The sequence below is a fragment of the Anolis carolinensis genome, chromosome 4 (genome assembly GCF_035594765.1).
Source record: "Anolis carolinensis isolate JA03-04 chromosome 4, rAnoCar3.1.pri, whole genome shotgun sequence".
Classification (NCBI taxonomy): domain Eukaryota; kingdom Metazoa; phylum Chordata; class Lepidosauria; order Squamata; family Dactyloidae; genus Anolis; species Anolis carolinensis.
In genome coordinates, this window is record NC_085844.1 from 191,992,306 (window position 1) to 192,012,169 (window position 19,864).

The following is a 19,864-nucleotide window of genomic DNA, read 5'->3' on the forward strand; positions in this document are numbered from 1 at the left end:
GGCTCCAAATCTGGCAGAAACGGTGGGAAACCCAAGTTTTCCTCTTCATCTGCCACAATAGTACTTGGAACGGGACTACATGGCCCATGAGTCATCACAATTTGTTATGCAATGCTTTTGACATGAAATAATAATAATAACTTCTCCTGGTTACTTGACATTGGTCTCAGGGCTCCTCTCTTCCCAAATTGACCCCAAACAAACTTGTAGCACTTTATCTAAGTTTTAATTCGCAACTTATACAGTGCACTTTGCTGATCTACTATTACGGCCTCACTGTTTTTAATTCTATGTTTTTAATAAGTGTTTTTTAATTTTCTGGTTAATGTGTAAATGCTATTACTGGTGCATGTTATTGTTTGTTGATATATTGTATATTGTAATTGCTCTTGTATCTGATATTTCTGTGAGCCACCCCGAGTCCACTTCGCGGGAGATTGAGGCGGGATGTAAATAAACTTATTATTATTATTATTATTATTATTATTATTATTATTATTATTATTTTGATTTGTTTACTGAGTAACTGAACTAAGGTGGTTGGAGGTGTCTCAGGCAGCAAAATAACAGGCCTCTGAGTCTGTGGCATATTTACTTCTCATAGTTCTCTTGTCCTGTCTGTTCCTTAGGTCACTCATTCCCAGGACAACAAATTTAAAACCCCATATCTGAATTTAGGCCTACTGATGCAATTACGAGATAGTTGCAAAGTCAGTTCTGGGCTTAGATTTCTTGGTTTCACGTACGTAAACAGGTAAATCTTTTGTCAGTTTAATAGACAAGGCAGATATGTTGTGTTAATGAATATTATAGTTTGGTGGATTTGACAGCTGTCCTTTTTATGAGAGCAGCTGCCTACAGTTTAGCTTTCCACTAAATAAAGAAGAGAGAGAAATCTACAGTAGCAGATGTTGTTCTTTCTTGTGTCTTTTTATGGGCACCTACTCAACCTGTTAAGAGACAGACAATGCTTGAGAATACGCGACTCTGATCTCATGTACGTTTGAGCATGCAAATTCCCATTTGCTCAGTACATTTTCCTGCCTCAAGTGGAACTGAACACACTAATCCTTCTCCCATGTACTCTCAAAACAAAATACATAAGCAAATTTTACTCATGGGATGGAATAAATAGCTCCCCACATCAACAGCAGTAAAGATTTAAGAACTAGCAACTTGCTGCTCTTTCAGGGCTCTGGAGATCTATCTCAGATGGTTGTCTCACCTTGGTTAATAGCAGGGCCAGCCCTTCATCAACACTGGCTTGACTGATGCTAGTAAGCAGAGCAGGTTAAAAATATTGTTGGTCCTTCCATTTAGAGTATTTGCTGCTCTTTCTGTTTGTCTTCTAAAATATAGCAATGGTTTGTATAAACTGAAATAAAGCAAAACAAAGCATAGAAAACTAGTATGCGTAACACTCTTTTTAAAAGTAGAAATTAGAACCAAATGGGGAGGGGTTACAAAGATAGAACACTTTGGCTAGTACATAGTACATATGTGGCTAAATTTGATGTTAAAATAATTTTCTGCCTTTGTGGATGTCATAATTTTCTGAAAATGTTTGATCTCTTTGGTGGAACTTGATCTATTCTAGTATTATTCTAGCTAGCGCCTATGCCATTTCAGAATGGTGGATAGATAAACCAATATAATATTTCCTATTTTTTAAAAAATAAACTCATAATATAGACTTAATGTGGGTTTATTAATCGCAAATATTTTAAAATCATCCTTCATCCTTGCAAATACCAGGGCTATTTCCAAGGGCATATTAAAACATGATCAAAGCAACATCAAAAGGAAACAAAAGACAGTAAATATAGCAGACAAATACTGTAATATCAACCAGCTAGTGGTGAAAGATTTCAGTATTAACACAAGACATACCTGTATGACATGGGTCTTTGCACCATTGGGGTCTTGCTGAGAATGCCCTCTTTCTTTCGGTGACACATAATGCAGCCAAGGTACATAGAATCAGTGTTGGAAGGGATAATATGACACGAATGCTCAGGGCACTGAGAATGACCTTTGTATCCTGAGGTTTTCTCCAGCATTTCCTGTGCAGTATAAAACTTGTTTAGTCACAACAATCTTTCACCGATTTCCCAGTCCAAGAAGTATTTAATGTTATTTCTTTGCCTACATGATGTCCTTGTGCAGGCTGTTGTATTTTTGTATGCTTATTTAATAGTGTCAGAACCATCATTGTGATTTATGCTAACCTAACTATGCTAACCTCCGGTGGCTCAGTGTGTTAAAGCACTGAGCTGCTGAACTTGCAGACTGAAAGGTCCCAGGTTCAAATCCGGGAAGCGGAGTGAGCGCCCGCTGTTAGCTCCAGCTTCTGCCAACCTAGCAGTTCGAAAACATGCAAATGTGAGTAGATCAATAGGCACCGCTCCAGTGGGAAGGCAACGGCGCTCCATGCAGTCATGCCGGCCACATGACCTTGGAGGTGCCTATGGACAACGCCGGCTCTTTGGCTTAGAAATGGAGATGAGCACCAACCCCCAGAGTCGGACACAACTGACTTAATGGCAGGGGAAACCTTTACCTTTACTTTAACTAGGAATTAGTCTAGCAAAACCTTTCCTGATGTTGTGCAAGAAGGTATCCAGTACAATTTATTCAATAGTTTTTCCTCATAAATGGACTACCTCTGCCTTTGCCAACTTGTGGTCTCCAACTTGTTTTGGACTACAAGTTCCTTGATGTTTGTAAGTCATACTGCCTATGACCGCTAGAAGCTGACAGCCAAATTATGAGGGCAAAACATTGAATACATTTGGGACAAAGATAGAACAGTGTACAATATCAGACCCTTTTAGCAATATATAGGAGTTGCAGCTAGTGCAGAATGAATCTTGCATGTTGATGAGAAAAGGATAGGCTAAAGGAAATATATTATCCTCAACTACAATAATTCTCTGTTGGCTCGGCCCTCTTCAAAAGGATGGTTGTAATCCATAGCCCTTCATGATTTGGATTTCTTCAGTCTGAAACAACTTCGTTTTTATCTATTTTTCCTAGCTCCTCTCTCATTGTTTTCTGTCCCTATAGGTGGGTTGGAAGGAAGCTAGCCAGAGTAATAATTCACACGTATATACAATGGGAACCTATGGTTGAGGCAATTTTTTACTTTTTTCCTTCCCGTTCAAAATTGTTTAGGGGTCTCTTAAAGCTGCAACTATGAGAGAACTTCAGACATAATTTCTTAGGACTTTACATCATCTTGGATCACCTTTCGTCGGCATGTTGTCATGTTTGGGTTATGCCATTGTCAGATGTAACTATAATGACAGAACTCTGTCATTGTAAGTTACGCCTGCCGATGCAGGATCATGCACACTGTAAACTTTCATGCATTTTAACATACTTCTCATGACATTTGTCTGGCATGACAAACTCAGTAAACTGGGATGGTGTAAGAGTAAAGATAAGGCTTGGGAAGAACAACTTTACTTCCATTTGTTAAAATCAGAAAGAATGAAACACAGTCCCCTTCTTTTCATTAATGACAATTCATAGTAAAGAAACCAAAAAGTAATCTGGCTTTCATGTCTGCATGGTTGAACAGGACACACATAACACCACTGAAATTTGCATATAACTTTTATTCTGAAATACATACCGCATATATATTACAGCTGCTTGACATTCTCAACATTTAACTATTTAAATTTTAGTGCCAATAGTGTGCAATAGTAAATGGGGCACTTAACAATTTAGAATTTTTAAAAAAGTACATAAAATAAGCAGCTTTCCAGTAAACAAGCCAGTGCATTCCCCATGGATATGCCATGTGATGAAACCATCTCACCCCACAAACTGATTTGGGATGTGTGAGCAAAGAGGCACGTCTGCTGCATATCCTTGGGGCAGGAGCACCACCATCTCCACCACACAAAGATCTCTTCTTGTCTTCTCTGATGGAGGTAGAATGGAATATATTTCTTTTATTTGCCTGAAAAGTGATTGCACTACCTTATTTATCCTTAGTCCCAAATAAATCTCCCCTGCTTTCCTCCTTGTTCTTTTTTAAGACCAGAAGAAAAATCATGGCTGGATGTATACATTATATTGAACATTGCATACAGCTGTCCTGCAAACTACAAAACAAGTGGAGACCAAAAAACCTGACCCTCTATCTGTACAGGACATGAGTTCAAAGCTGTCAGTTCTCCAAAGTCCAAGCCACATGTATCTAAATGCCATCAATCCAAACTAAGTGATTCCAAGGTAACAGCATTTTTCTCTGCATTTAAAAGTAACTTGACATTATTAACATTTCTAGCACCTAGCTTGGAATTTAGGCAGGGAAGATAATGAACAAAAAAGGATTCTGCCTGTTCTTTAGATGTACTGAGTACCTCTTGATCAAGTATGTGGCTTGCAGACATTGCTGGGCCACAACTCCCAAACTGCATAGTAAGGTTATAGATGGGAGTGCAATTCAAGAGCATCTGAAGATATCTCCCATCCCGATTTTAGAGTGTTGGCTTTGTTCCCTTTGAATCCCTGAGGGCAAGGGGTGGTTGAAAGCTGTGTATAAAGCGTGTCAAATAAATATAATGCAAGGCAAAAAAATAAGAAAGGCAATTCACAGCTACATAATGGCTTCAAGTATGTATGTCATTTAAAAAAGGACTCCCCGGCATGGCTCATGTGGTACCCACTGCTAGGTAGTACTCATCTGAAGCAGCCCCGCATCTATCTTTTGTAGATATGAGGCCCAAGCTCATTAGGAGTGTGTGTGTAATGTTTTGTTGTGGCAATGGTTCTTACATCTCAGATGGAGAGGTAAATGAACCCCTTCATGGTAAGACTTGGTGATGGCAAGCAAAATAATGCATTTAAAATATGGGTGAGGGAGAGAAACAATGGTACGTTTCTGCTAGCTAGGGAAATATCTATTGTGCTAATCAGCTCCCAAAAAAATCAAAATAAAAGAATCATAGAGTTGGAAGAGACCACACAGATCATCCAGTTCAATCCCTGCCATGCAGTCCAATCCCTGCCAAAGGATAAAAGCTAAGCTAGAATAAGATATTGTTTGGACTACAGCTCCCTGAATCACTCTTTGGAAATATTCCTGAAGTTGTTGTCCACCCCACAAATGGTAACATTTTCAAGCTCTGGTGATGGAATTTCTCAAACCAGCATGTTGGAACCTGTACCCTTACCACTATAAGGTTTCCTACCCCAGCAAAGAATCCACAGGAATCTACAGTCAAGAGTCAGTACTTTAAAGCCAGAAAAAGGCAGTGTGACCATTACTAAAATTGTATATTGCAGGAGCAAGATGGAAAAACTCCTATCTTGACTGTCTTCTGCAGGGAAAGAGAGAGGATGGGAACTTGACAATTGTTCGAACAAAGACAACATGTCCGGTATTAATTCTGCAAATCAAAATATATATATATGCTTATATTCTGTTTATAAGATAATGGGACCTACAAAGCTTTGTAGTTTGATAAGAACTTCGTCCTTTAAATTGCAGCTCCATTCTGCTTCCAATATGCCATCTGGCATTTTCTGTGCATTTGCAGCCTTGACTTCACAGTCTCCTCCAACCTACCACCTACCAGATTTGTTGGATAGTAAATTGTGTTGAACTATGTATAGTAGCAGTACTGGAGGAGGGGGGAGAGGTCAAACTGGTGAAAGATCTCAGATACAAAAGCAGTGACACAACTGCTAACACTTGTTATTACTGCACAGGAGGCAGAGTAAACTTCTTTTTGAATATATTTTACTATGGAAATCCTATGATGAGACAATCCAAAATGAAATAAAGAGATAATGCCAGAAGGTGAAACTCAAAAACCAGAAGGCACTCAATGAGTTACTGCCACACACTACCAGCCAACTACAAGTTGTGCTGGGATTAATGATGCAAATGGACTCAAGGTGAAAGGATGTTCAACTCTTGATGGACTCAGACATGAAAGAAAAGTCGGAAATTGCGCTACACATCTTATAGGAGTATGAAAGGAGAAAAGCATGAATCAGGGGAATACAGATATAGTAAAACAAGTAATGTTATAAACATTGCTATACTTGGAGTGAGTGAGCTGAAGTAGACAATAATTGACATTTTGAATCACATTACATAGAATTTAATTGAGGAAATGAAAATCTACTAAGAATGGAGTGGCATTAATAACGAAGAATGCAAAAGCAGTCAAAGGATTAAACAAAGTCTAACAGAATAATATCAGTAAGACTTTAGTGATATTACTATAACCTAAATTTATGCTCCAACTATAAAGGTAGAAGAAAAAGAAATGGAAAGATCACAGGAAAATGGATTGGAAAAGCAGGAAACACAGTAGAATCAATGTTGGAAGATCAAAAATGTAAGAGAACAATTGATTGATCAAATAAATGATATAATTGAAGGAAAAGATGGAGAAGTTCCATTATCTCTTCAAAAACAGACCAGGAATAGATTGTGGCATAGATCATAAACTCATAATATCAATAATCAGAGTAATGTTAAAGAACAATAAACCAACCACAACACTAAAATAAAATCTGAAGAACATTCCTGTAGAATTTAATAGATTTGCACTATTAATTCTATTTGACTGGGAGCCAAAAGAACTATAGACTGAAGCTAGGGACGTTATCAGAAAGTAATGCAAAAATATACTATCTGCAGTCAAGAAGCCTGAACTCTCCCTAGACATCAAGGGGAATAAACTGGGACCCTAGTACTTTAACAATATCATGAAAAGACAAGATTTACTAAAAATAATGTTTAGGAGTGTAGAAGGCAGTAAGAGAAGAGTAAAACTGCATTCCAGATGGATAGATTCAATCAAGGAAGTAACAGCCCTGAGTTTGTAAGACCTGAGTTGATGATAGAGTGACATGGAGGTCCCTTCTTCATAGAGTCATCATAAGTTGAAGTTGACTTGATGGTGGTTAACAACTCCCATCATTCCCAGCCCATTACTTAATACATTTTTGCACACTCATTTTGCTGCTAGAAGTGGCTCCCTGAAGTCAACATGCAGTCAAGTTATTTTGATAATCAAGGCAGAAAATCACACAAGTGTCTCTTCCTTCCAGGAAGTAAAACAGCCAAATAAAACAAATTAATTACATCTGATAAACTGAACAACTTGCTGTCTTTCCATGACATCCAGAATTAGTCACCTAAGTTAGCTGATTGTTCTGGTGAATTTTAGGAAAGTGGTTTTCTGTACTCTGTACTTACATGGGTTTGAGCATGGCCTACATTGAACCCTGCCTGTTACAATGCAATAATGACTGTGGTGGTGGGAATAATGTTGCTTAACATATCAAAAAAAACCAAACAAACTTCTAGAACAGTGGTTCCCCATCTATAGCTCTCTAGATTATTTGAACTTGACATTGGCTATAGTGGCTGAAGCTTCTGGGAGCTAAAGTCCAAAATGTTTGGAGGCCTATAATTTCAGAACTGCTGATTTAAAGTACCAGAACCATCATGGAGAGTATTAGCAGCATTACCACCAATGACAGCTTGTTTATTCATACCGGAGAGCCTGCAGTGCAAGTGTTAAACAGAACATAGGGTAATTAGAAAGTAGTTTTCTTATGGTGCCCTCATCCCAACTACAATTTTCTGATAGTTTGTAGCCTTTTCCGTCTGAGCAGTAGCTTTTTTCTCCTTCCCAAATCAATTTGAGTGTTTTGAGGGCAAATGCAGGCTGGGGGTGGAGGTGCAAGGAAGGGTCAGCCAAGAGACATGGGGGAAACAGGACCAATCTTTTATCCCAAGCTTCTGGAGGACATTCCTAGCTCACACTCTGGATCAAGAAAGCAGAAAGGGGCTACAAAAGAAGCTCTAAAACTCATGCCACCAGAAGGAAAGCCCTACTCTCATCAGAAAACCATCATAAAGTTTGCCTTCTCCAAGATTGTACGGCTTTATAAAAGTTGCAGTTATTTTTGCCCAAAATTGGTAGAATATCATAGAGATGGACCTATGCAAAGATTGTAGAGATGGAAACAGGGTTATTCAGAAGTAAGTACCATTGAGTTCAATGAGATTTACTAAGACTATGTGCATAGATAGGTCACACAACATAATTTTAAATCTTTGAAACAATGAAAATGGCAGTCAGGATCAGTCATGGACTAAATGGAAGACTAAACTACATTGAAAGGTGTAAAGAATTATGCCCCTCTTTATGTTAGAATCACAATGAGGTTGTTTTTTTTAAAAAAAAAATCTTGTTATACAAGAACAACAACAAACATATTATTTTAAGCCCTGGAATTTACTGGCAACTACTACAAACAAAAAAAAATCTGAAATTTGAAAGTAACACAAGGATGCCCCCTGGAAACAAAATGGGATTTAATTCAAAAGTAATCTTGCATAAAACTGGCAAGAAATACACACGAGATACACATGACAATTCTGTTTGCCAAATTAATATTTCAAGAAAAACAAATATTGTTGCCATGTGAATTCAGAAGGTTCAGTCTATGGAGTGACTTAAAAAATAAAATGCACAGAATATAAAAGCTTAGTTTTCAAGTTTTCAATTTAAAGAGCTTTGGGTAACAGAAGTTATGGAGAAACGATTAAGCAGGTGTATTGACAAAGCTCTGTCAAGCGAGGAAAAAGAACTCAGTTGTGTTCTAAATCTTGGCTTCACTGAAGTCAACAGTAGTTTTATGCCAGATTTCAACCATGTGAAATCTAACACCAAGAAAAGATTATGCATAAAGGAAATGTTAAGGAAGGAATATGTTTTTTTAGTCAGAATAGACTTTAAAGAAAACCCTTTGAAAGAGACACTCCAGCTTTACAAACCTGCTGGCTTGAAATGTTTGGTTTACTGTATTTCCTCTGAAATGTTTGGAAAAACTCCAGAGCAGCATGATCCAGAACAACGGTAAACATATCTGCAGCCCATCAATTTCAGCTGAGAGAAAGTCAATGTTCCTGTTGAAAACCTTGGACATGCCGCCTGATCATCTTTATATTTACTCAGAAACAAGATGCAGACATGTCAATGAGAGCAACTCTTTCTGTATGAAGAGTAGTATGGCTTTCAAACGGGCTCAACATACCCAGTATGTTTTTCAGCGACATTTTGATTGCTTTGTTAGTAAGAAATCACTTTTGGATGTTAATGTGTAAAACACATTTAACTTTTGGATAGTGATGGTCAGAAAGCTAAAGAATACAATGGAATCTGGATCCCCTCCCAAAAGATCTTAACTTCCCATCTTTCTCCAGCTCCTCCTAAAAAAGCTTGTTCCTTTTTAAGGTGGACAGAAATAGGGAGGGAGGGCTTTCTTTTGAATTCAGTTGGAAGAGAAGCAAGCCATGTCTGGACTCTTCTGAAATGGGCTTTCTCGCTGTCATGACAAAGAGGGATCATTGCCAAGTAGCTGAAAACAAGTGAGGTGATAGAGCTCCACCAAGATCTACATCTGTCTTATGAAGTAATTAGGTGGATGAGAGAGGTTCATATATGATATTGTAAAATCCATGCCATTCCTCAAAATGCATTAGGTACACATTCTTTGAGAATATACACGGATCTTAGTGCAGGGGTATGGAATTGGTGTGGTCCAGAAACCTACCCAGTGGTACTTGGTGGCTACGATTTGGCACAATTGGGCTAAAACCTTTCAGCCTTCCACTTTGGCCAATAATCCAGTTTCACTCTACCCACTCCCCTCCTTGAATGAGGAAAGGGTGAAGACTTTGTAGTGCTCTCAGCCAGTAATGCAAGCACTGTCCAAGTTTCAATCAGGACTCAGCTACTGCTTGCAAGTTTGGATGAGTGTCAAGTTTAGACTTCCTTGCGCTGGAAAGGTCTGAGGGAAGCAACATGATTTCAGAGATTAAGATAGTATGTTCTCCCCACTGGTCATCTTTGGACCAGAGAAAGCAACAGGATTTTCAGTCAGAACTTCCAGAGATGGTTGGAAGTCAGTATCAGTTGAGGGTGAGAACTGAATCCACTCCATCATATTTGGTTAGAGATTATGGTAGGGATATCTTTCATTCCCTTTAGCTGGGACTGTGGTGGAACAAAGCCTCCTGCAATTGGAGTCCAACCCCCTGTAGGAAGGATAAGGCCTATGGGCTACAGGTTTTCCCCAATCCCTTTCAAGATGGTGCTAAGTACACACATGATCTTCAGATAAATCTACATAGATTTACATAATTAAAAGCCACATAATTATTTCAGTGATAGAAAAACTAAAAGATGTTAAAGGATTGCTCCCAACACATTCAGGGGGAGCAAGCAGCCATACTACATCGGGCTCATGCACTTGCTTTTCAGAGGGATGAGGATTCAACTGGCCCTGAGAATGTTGTGGGGTTGGGGGAGAAAATTCACTCTTCTTAAGGTTTGTGGAGGAAACGTATCCCTTTTGCCTTCTCACAACACTGGACCCCTGAAACCTCTCAAAGTGATTACCTCATTTCCTATGCTTACTTCCACCCCCACCCCCTTTTAATACTATGTTCTGGATTTGCTTTTTTTTGGAGTCTCCATGTGAATGATTAATAAATTGGTGACAATTCTGGAGCACAAGCTGGCAAAGCACATCTGGCTTCCTTTGGTTGTTTTTGGATTCCTCCTCTCTTCAAAGTGATCACCGCAGAGCAGTGAGTCCATGGCTGGCCAGCAGCTGGGGCCAGCAACCTCTTCTTTCAGGTCATGGGTTGAAGAAACGCCGCACCACAAACTGGCCTAGCAAGATCACAGCCGCCACTATCAGCACATACTTCAAGTACACGTTGCTTAAGTCCAGTGCTGCCACCTAGAGAAGAAAAAAAGCACAGTCACCCATAAAACTCCCAAGGCTTTTTAAAAAATGAGTCTTGCTATATTATTTTTGGACTGTAATTTCGAGAATTCTCCAGCCTGTGTGACCAACAATGAGACTCATTCTGATTGTTTATATTAGCTTGTTTCACAATTGCTAAATGGCAATATACAATTAATGGGAAATGAAGAATCCACATGGTTGAAGTTTTGAAGACATGCAAGAAAGCTGGGCAATAAACTAGTATACTATTTTGCCGCTCTAGCTGGAAAAGCAAAACCATTACCACCATCACATCATCATCATCATCATCATCTCCTCCTCCTCCTCCCCCCTCACATTCCTGTCCCTAGGGATTGCCATATCTTTAATCCAAGTTCCAGTTAGTAACATCTGGTGGACTATAAAACTGAGGCTCCTTCCACACAGCTGAATACAATCTGACATTATCTTCTTTGAACTAGAATATATGGCAGTGTGGACACAGATAATCCAGTTCCAAGCAGATATTGTGGGATTTTCTGCCTTGATATTCTGGGTTGTATGGCTGTGAGGTGACACCATCCATTGTCAACATCACCATTATTTGGATAATAGGGACAAATGTAAGATACTTCACTTCAGCAGAAAAAATAGAATGCAAAGATACAGAATGGGGGATGCCTGGCTCGACAGCACTATGTGTGAAAAAGACCTTGGAGTCCTCGTGGACAACAAGTTAAACATGAGCCAACAATGTGATGCGGCAGCTAAAAAAGCCAATGGGATTTTGGCCTGTATCAATAGGGGTATAGTGTCTAGATCCAGGGAAGTCATGCTTCCCCTCTATTCTGCCTTGGTCAGACCACATCAGGAATACTGAGTTCTGGGCACCGCAATTGAAGGGAGATGTTGACAAGCTGGAATGTGTCCAGAGGAGGGCAACTAAAATGATCAAGGACCTGGAGAAAAAGCCCTATGAGGAGCGGCTTAAAGAGCTGGGCATGTATAGCTTGCAGAAGAGAAGGCTGAGAGGAGACACGATAGCCATGTATAAAATATGTGAGGGGAAGTCATAGGGAGGAGGGAGCAAGCTTGTTTTCTGCTGCCCTGCAGACTAGGACACGGAACAATGGCTTCAAACTACAGGAAAGGAGATTCCACCTGAACATCAGGAAGAACTTCCTCACTGTGAGAGCTGTGGTGGAGGCTCCTTCTTTGGAGGCTTTTAAGCAGAGGCTGGATGGCAATCTGTCGGGGGTGCTTTGAATGTGATTTCCTGCTTCTTGGGAGCGGGTTGGACTGGATGTCCCATGAGGTCTCTTCCAACTTTATTATTCTATGATTGTGATGGTGATATCCCACCCTATATCCAAAAATCTCAGAACTTGGCATGATAAATAAAACATTTTTAAAACAAGGTAAAACACTGAACACTGTCCAGCATAATCAAATACCAAGAATTCCACAAAGTGAATGATATCATCTTCCCACCACATCTGTTCAGAGGCTGTGTTTCCTCATATTCCTCATGGTCAAAAGAAATCAGGAGTATCTGAGGTGGCAGTGGTGGAAGTCCTGCACAAAGAACACTAATTTGGCTTTCAGGTCCACCTACCCATCCGCCCTGCTGAGCAATCCACCGGGCAATGCGGTTGCGAAGCACAAAATCAGCCATGTAGCGGGCAATTCTCCTCAGGAAGCCGGTCATCCCATGCTGGTATACATGGATCGCCATCCTGTAGCCGAAGCCCAACAGTGCTATCACACGGCCCCAGTTTATGCCACTTTCAAACAAACTGTGGGAGAGAGAATACATGTTTTTATTAAAGAAAGGGTTACTTTTCTAGCTGGCCCTTTGCTGACCCCTATTGGGATGCAGCCTAGTGCAAATTTACATCTGTTACCAATATATATTGTGGCCGACCTCTTCCAATTTTATATTGAACTAGCTATGCCCGGCCACGCATTGCTGTGGCAAAGTATGGTGGTATGGGAAATAAAGTATTGAGGAATTGGTGGTAGTCAAGGTAAAGGGTAAAGGTTTCCCCCTGACATTAAGTCCAGTCGTGTCTGACTCTGGGGGTTGGTGCTCATTCCATTTCTAAGCCGAAGAGCCGGCGTTGTCCGTAGACTCCTCCAAGGTCATGTGGGATGACTGCATGGAGCGCTGTTACCTTCCCGCCAGAGCAGTACCTATTCATCTACTCTCATTTGCATGTTTTTGAACTGTAGGGTTGGCAGAAGCTGGGGCTAACAGTGGGGGCTCTCTCCGCTCCCCCAATTCAAACCTGCAACCTTTCAGTCCAGAAGTTCAGCAGCTCAGCGCTTTAACACGCTGCACCATCAGGGGATATTATTTCCTAAAGGTTGTGAATATACAATATTTTTTAATTTTTTTGTCTGTTAGCTGGCCCTGATTGTTTCCTTTGTGGAATTTCCAATTTCCCTGCTTTCAGAGTGTTGCTCTTTATTTACTGTCCTGGTTTTAGAGATTCTATTGTTCTGTATTATTCTATCACAGTAATTATTTCATATTAAAGTAGAATCTCACTTATCCAACATTCACTTATCCAATGCTCTGGATTATCCAACGCAGTCTGCTTTTTAGTAATCAATGTTTTTGTAGTCAGTGTTTTAAATTCATTGTGATATTTTGGTGGTAAATTTGTAAATACAGTAATTACTACATAGCATTACTGCATATGGAACTACTTTTTCTGTCAAATTTGTAACATGATGTTTTGATGCTTAATTTGTATGATGACCTAATTTGATGTTTAATCGGCTTTTCCTGAATCCCTTCTTATTATCCAACATATTCACTTATCCAACGTTCTGCCGGCCTGTTTATGTTGGATAAGTGAGACTCTACTGTATATTGATAATCTTATATTATCTGCTTAGAACTGGATTTTATGAGGCCCCTTCTTCACAGCTGTATAAAATGCACATTGAAGTGGATTATATGGCAGGGTGGAGTCAAGATAATCCAGTGCAAAGCAGATAATATAAGATTATAAATGGGTTATATAGCTGTGTGGAAGGGCCTTGAGACTACACTGCCATATAATCCAGTGCAAATTAGATAATCTGTGGAAGAGGCCTAAGTGAGACCTAACTCTGCCTGTCCCCTGGGCTGAGTGGGTTGCTAGGAGACCAAGTGGGTGGAGCTTAGCCTTCTAACTGGCAGCAATTGGATAAAAACAATTATTCCTCTCCCTCTAATTAGGACTTTATTTTTCTTTTCTTTTTGTTGTATCAGCCTAGAGGCGTGGATGATGGGTTGTGTTGTCAAATTTCGAGGTTGGGGAGCCTGGAGTTTTGTTGTTTTGTCGGTCGCCGGGATTCCATCACTCTTTTATATATATATAGATAGATAGATGTGGAGTATTATTTTGGCAGAGTGGTTGAGATCACATAAATGGGAAACAGTCCATTATACTACCTCCATACTTCAATTCTGCTGCATGCAGAAATCAAATCCAAAAACACTAAATATGTCTTGAGATACCAAAACCAAACCATGTCAAAACAGGACTGCAGCTCAAATTTCCTGCACTTCCACGTAAAAGAGAAAAAACACACAGGGCAGCTAGATTGGGTATATATCCAGAAGTTCACATTATATTCTCATTTGCTCCAAGGAATAAATACTTGCCTGTTGAAAGACAAGCATTAAACTGGCATATTGTGGCAATTCCCATCTCTAGATGGAACCCCACTGTGTCCTTTATCTCTACTATAACTCTAACTTATTATAGAATAACTCATCAAGAAACCTGACGGGGTTGTGGTTTCATGTTAAATGCCAGCCAAAAGGAAGGGGGAGGGACAAAATAAGATGAAAGCAGAACTACTGCAGTCAGTTGTTTAAGTTGTTTAAGGAGATAGCAACCCCTGCTAATGTCTTGCTGTGATTTTTGAGCCAAAGCAAGGTGAGATACTTTGGGAAGATAAAAATAATGTTCTACATAAACACGAAGCACACCATGCCTGCTCTGGATTTCGAATTTTCAATTGAATTCTTTTCTGGGCATACATTCTTTGAAGGTAAGAGTAGAGAGTTTTGTTATTTTCCCCTGAGGTGGCACTAATCCACAGAATTCTACTTCCTTTGGTGCATGGCCAGAGCGGGTTAGCCGGTGTCTCTGCAGCAAGAGCGTTTGGATGATTTCTTTTAAACAATAGCCAAAATTTAGCATTTTAACAGAATAACAGGATAAGACCAGTTGTATGCAAATCATTGTTATCTAACCTTGGAATACTGTTGTGAGCAAGCATGATAGAAGTAAGAAGAAAACTGACATGTATTGCCACATTGAAAAGGAGGAAAAAGAGGAAGTATAAGCACTGTAGCTGAATTTACCTGATTGCAGTACACTGACCACCGCAATGTACAGGTGGTACAGCAGCGAGAACAATGCCATTTGGCTTCCCAAGGAGGGGAGAGCAGAAAAAGAGGACAGAAGAAATAGTTAAACAACATTAACAGAGAGCAAGGAGTGGATCTGTGTGCACTGACATAAGGGTGCAGATGTGGTGTGGGATCTTTTGTAGAAAGAGATACCAACTGGCCAAAATCCCCCTTCCAATTGCCACAGTGGAAAGACGACTCAGGCCTCCCCAAATTACTCCAATTCATTTAATTAATGCCATCTTTATAAAGAGGGCCCTCCACATTTGGATATGTAACTTTTGCCAAATAGTTTATTTGATTAGTATGTTCTCTCTAGGAATTTCTACCCCCCCCCCCCCGGTCCAGCACAATGCTAGAATCAACTTCCACCAGAATTTCTTGAAAAAGTTGACCACAGTTGCCCTGGAAGACCTAGAGATTCTTAGACAGGTCTTTTCTCAGATTAAAAAATACTCCCCACTTTGGGGTATTTCTATTTTTGTAGGGATTCTGTGTCCCTAACTCCTGAAGAAGTGGTGGGCCTACTGTGATGTCCTTTAAAACTCCAAAAAAATTACATACAATATTTTGAAAGCATGGATAATATAGACCAGAACAACAACATACGGAACTTAATTCTGGCACCAGGGTAAAAGCCAACATTAGGCAAAATTTCTAGGAGGGTATAGTTTAAAGAAAAATCGCTTTATAAAGGCTTATTAAGTCTCTGAGGAAGGAAAAATTAGAAATCTGCAGATTCGGTTCACAGCTTTAAATAAAAAACTTCCCAGAGATGAATCATTCACTGAAATGCTGGGGTAGATCGATTGCATATTCAAGTTCCATCTGCCTTGTTCATGATGAGTGGACAAGGGCAATGAGAGAGTTATAGACCAACAACATTGACAAGGCCACAGTTTCCGATTGAAGGCTATGCTCAGAAATTAGTCCTGCAAGAAGAATTATCCAGGCTCTTACATACATTTTGAGGTACCAAAAAGGAGGCTGGGTGTCTTGACCTACCTGCTGGCTATTCTAATAAAGTACTCATAGGCGTTGTCCTTTGTTGGCTGGAGTGACTTCAACATTTCCGAGAACTCCTTGTCATAGCGGGCATTGATGTCATCACCAATAGTGGCCAGGCGCCTGCCCACCTGGCAATTTGTGCTGGCAGAGAGAGAGAGAGAGAGAGAGAGAGAGAGAGAGAGAGAGAGAGAGAGAAATATAAAGGTTAAGATCACATGTGTGAAGGCAAGCCAGAGACACACAACCCTGACTTGCATTTGGGGAGGGCACAAGGTTAACCCCTCTGCCACTCTACCTATTTGGCTCATGCGGGATCGCAGCTATTTCTGGGTCATGTGGCACATCCCCCTCAGTCTGCTCCCGCTCCTGTTGATACCGGTAGAAAGCGTAGCTCTGGAACACCTCCTCCGTCTCCTGAGCCACCTGGTCTTCTGCAAAAGGAATGCAATAGGGAACATCAGAAATCAGGCAACTATCTATAAAGAGAACCCAGTCTTAGAATATCTATGCACTATGCAGACGTCAGAGATTGCTAAGCTTTGTTGGACAGCAGCTCCCACCAGCCCTAGCTAGCACCGATGGTGGTGAAAAATGCTGGAAGCTACAGTCCAACAGCACCTGGAACACCACAATCCAAAGATTCACGTGAACGGAACCATCGATACAGATCTATTTCCGACTTCTCGGTTTTAAGGTCAGGTAGATAGATATGCTCAACATAAATTGAAAAATTGACTACATAACTCATATTACAATTTCCCACTACAAATGGGAAAATTTTGTTTGTATGTATTCTTAACAATATTACTGCAATTGTATACCCCTATAACCTACTGTAAACAATATATATAATAACAGAATGCCTGTAAACTCATTACGTTCCTCATCTGAAAAAGGGGTCCTTTTGTTTCTATAGTGGTATAACTCAGATTCTTACACAACCAAGACATAAAATACAAAAGATTGAAAACAATGATCACAATGGTCCAAGTGAGCAATAATGTTATTTGTGCAAAGGAAAAAAAATTCTCCAGAAATGTAAAAAGCCATCTTGGACAATGCAATGCAATACTTTTGACTTCCAGCAGAAATTATATCCATCTCACCTGGCTTTTCAAAAAAGTATCAGTTTCAATGAACCCAAGGAAAATTATGCACACTGAATTCTTTCTCTTTGCAATTTGATAAGCAAAACTGGGACAATATTTCAGTAGTAATAGCTGATTATGCCCAGAGCTACCTTACTGGTGACCAGAAAATAAGCAAAAATGGTAGTAAAAGCAGTTGGGGAGATTTGGCTTTCTAGTATACAGACTGCCTGCAAGGATGTGCCGGGATGAAGGTGCCAGTTGTCAAAAGTCACTGCAAAGGGAGCTACTGAGCTTGGTGGAAACCAAAAAGTCTTCCTCTATTTTTGATGCCTCACTTTCTGATATGTTTCTTTTTTAATGCTTGCAAAGTACAGACACATTCTATTAATTTGGCAAGGGGTCTGCTCTTACATCAGTTTCTTCTGGCCTATGAGGCTTGCCTGGGACTGCTTATGTGCACGTGTGGAGTTCCAAGACCTCCTACGGAAAGAGCAGGCCCCTCCTTGAGTCACTTTTTAATGTATGAAAAAGTTCTTTTAGCTTTAACATGCATTCAAAAGTGATATCTGGCATGTTATTTATCTTTTTAGAAACTAAAATAACCTAGGTTCCACTTTTCAATAGATTTCACTTTCTGACAGTGCTCTGGTCCCTAACCCATCAGATAAGTGAAGGCTTCCTTTAGCTACCTGGAAAATTGCAACTGGCAGTTCACAGAACAAATGAAGCTCCTCTTTCTGCCACTCTTTGTAGCAATTGACTCCTCCTTTGCTGCTCTGATTAAAAATCACTAATGTAATATCTAGTTGAGAATTTTGATTCGATTCCGAGTCACATAGCTCACCATGGCTGCTGGTTATATTCACTGGGGAATTTTAGTAGTCCAAAAAAACTAATTTTCTAAGTCTTGTGGGCCAGAGCTGACACTGAATTGAGCATAAGCTTCTATGTCTTTGGGGAGCAAAACTAAAAGTAATAACATTCCCTTTTAATCTGCAACTAAGTTGCTCAGAGAGAATCTGGAACAGTTACTCTTAGGGCCCTTCCACACAGACATATAATCTAGAATATCAAGGCAGAAAATCCCACAATATCTGCTTTGAACTTGGTTATCTGAGTCTACACTGCCATATATTCCAGTTCAAAGCAGATATGTGGAAGGGGCCTTAGATTACAGAATCCAAGAGCAGTTTGAGAATTCTGGTAATTCAAAAAACAACGAAACTCCAAATGTTGCCAGGTTCTGCAGACTATGGTCTTACAATGTCTCACTGTTTTTAAACATGAATGTGAGAACTACCGTATATGGCCAAGACAGATTTGTGTCAAAATCTCTTCTCTACTCTCCCCATCATTCAAATCTAGCAGTATTTTCCCACATCTGAAATGGGTAAAGCTGGATATATTTTGAAATCAGAGAACTAGCTTTAATTTGAGGTTTCTGTGATGTCATTATGCTCTTTCTTTGCACCTGATGAAAAATGTTTTATCACTGAAACTGGTACACTGCTAGACATATAAAAAGCATCAAAGGAAAAAACCGACTCATGAATAACAGAAAAGTTTGGCTCATTTCTGAGTTTTGAGATATTTCAAACCAATATTAATTGGCTCACCACACCTTCACTCGGGATTCAATAGTGATAATTTCTTTTGGTTTGACAAAAAAACTGTTGTCTTAACTGGTTGTCTCAATGAGAGCATTTCCATGTCTGATTCATCCCGGGCAGAGATTTCTTTCTGTTTTTTGTTTTAGCAAACACAAGGAACAACAGACAAAATAATACCATGCTGAGATGATATATAAAGGTACAAAAGGGAAGGAGAGAGCCTGTTATGTTAAATCGTCAGACTATCATTACCATCAAATAATGCAACAGACACCTCAAAACAAGGTGTGGCCTTCAGGATTTAGTAATATGTAAGCTACCTGAGGTCTGTAGTAAAAATGTCTCTCAGTTCTGAAGAAGACAGAATAACAGAGCACACACTAACAGAAATCTAGATCCATTCCTACAGCAGTCTCATCCTTGGCCTACTGTGTATTTGTGAAGCAGTTCTGCACACCATTTGAGGCATTTGGTCTTCAATGATCCTGGGACCACCATTTGAGACAAGTTTGTAAAAGGAGGCATGGAGGTTTGATTTACGTTAGTTTGAGAGATGTCAAGGTACACAGAAGGTGATTGGTAGCAGTCCCAAACAGTATTTTGTTTGAATCCATGCATGTGCATGCTTCAACTCCAATTAGTTTTTGAGACAAAAGGTAAGAGAAAACATCTCCCCCAAGTAGATTAAAAGTGAGTGTTGGTATGTATTCCATCTGTTGTGGTGTACAAAATGAACACTGTGTGCCAGACCAGGAAGGAGAAAGAGAGAGAACTCAGCAGGTCTCATCTAAACAATCCTTGTAGTGGGAAACCTGTGGCCCTTCACATGTTGCTAGACTACACCTCACATCATCCATGACTACTGGCCATGCTGGTTAGGTCTGCTGGTAGTCCAGCAGCGCTTTAACCCTTTCTGATCTGGAACTTGTTTTTTCTGATCCGGGTCCCACCAACCAGCT

The 19,864-nt window shown here is 39.9% G+C and overlaps 1 protein-coding gene across 1 annotated transcript in view; it reads right to left on the minus strand.

Annotated features, from left to right (window-relative positions):
* Positions 1-3,600: 3,600 nt before the first annotated feature.
* Positions 3,601-19,864, minus strand: part of bak1 (BCL2 antagonist/killer 1) — a 47,541-nt gene continuing 31,277 nt past the window's right edge. The window contains exons 3-6 of the mRNA XM_003220396.4: positions 16,500-16,635; positions 16,202-16,345; positions 12,398-12,578; positions 3,601-10,794 (exon numbers count right to left, since the gene is read on the minus strand). Coding sequence (XP_003220444.1) covers positions 10,690-10,794; positions 12,398-12,578; positions 16,202-16,345; positions 16,500-16,635 — 566 coding nt within the window. The 3' untranslated portion in view covers positions 3,601-10,689. The remainder of the gene's footprint in view (positions 10,795-12,397; positions 12,579-16,201; positions 16,346-16,499; positions 16,636-19,864) is intronic.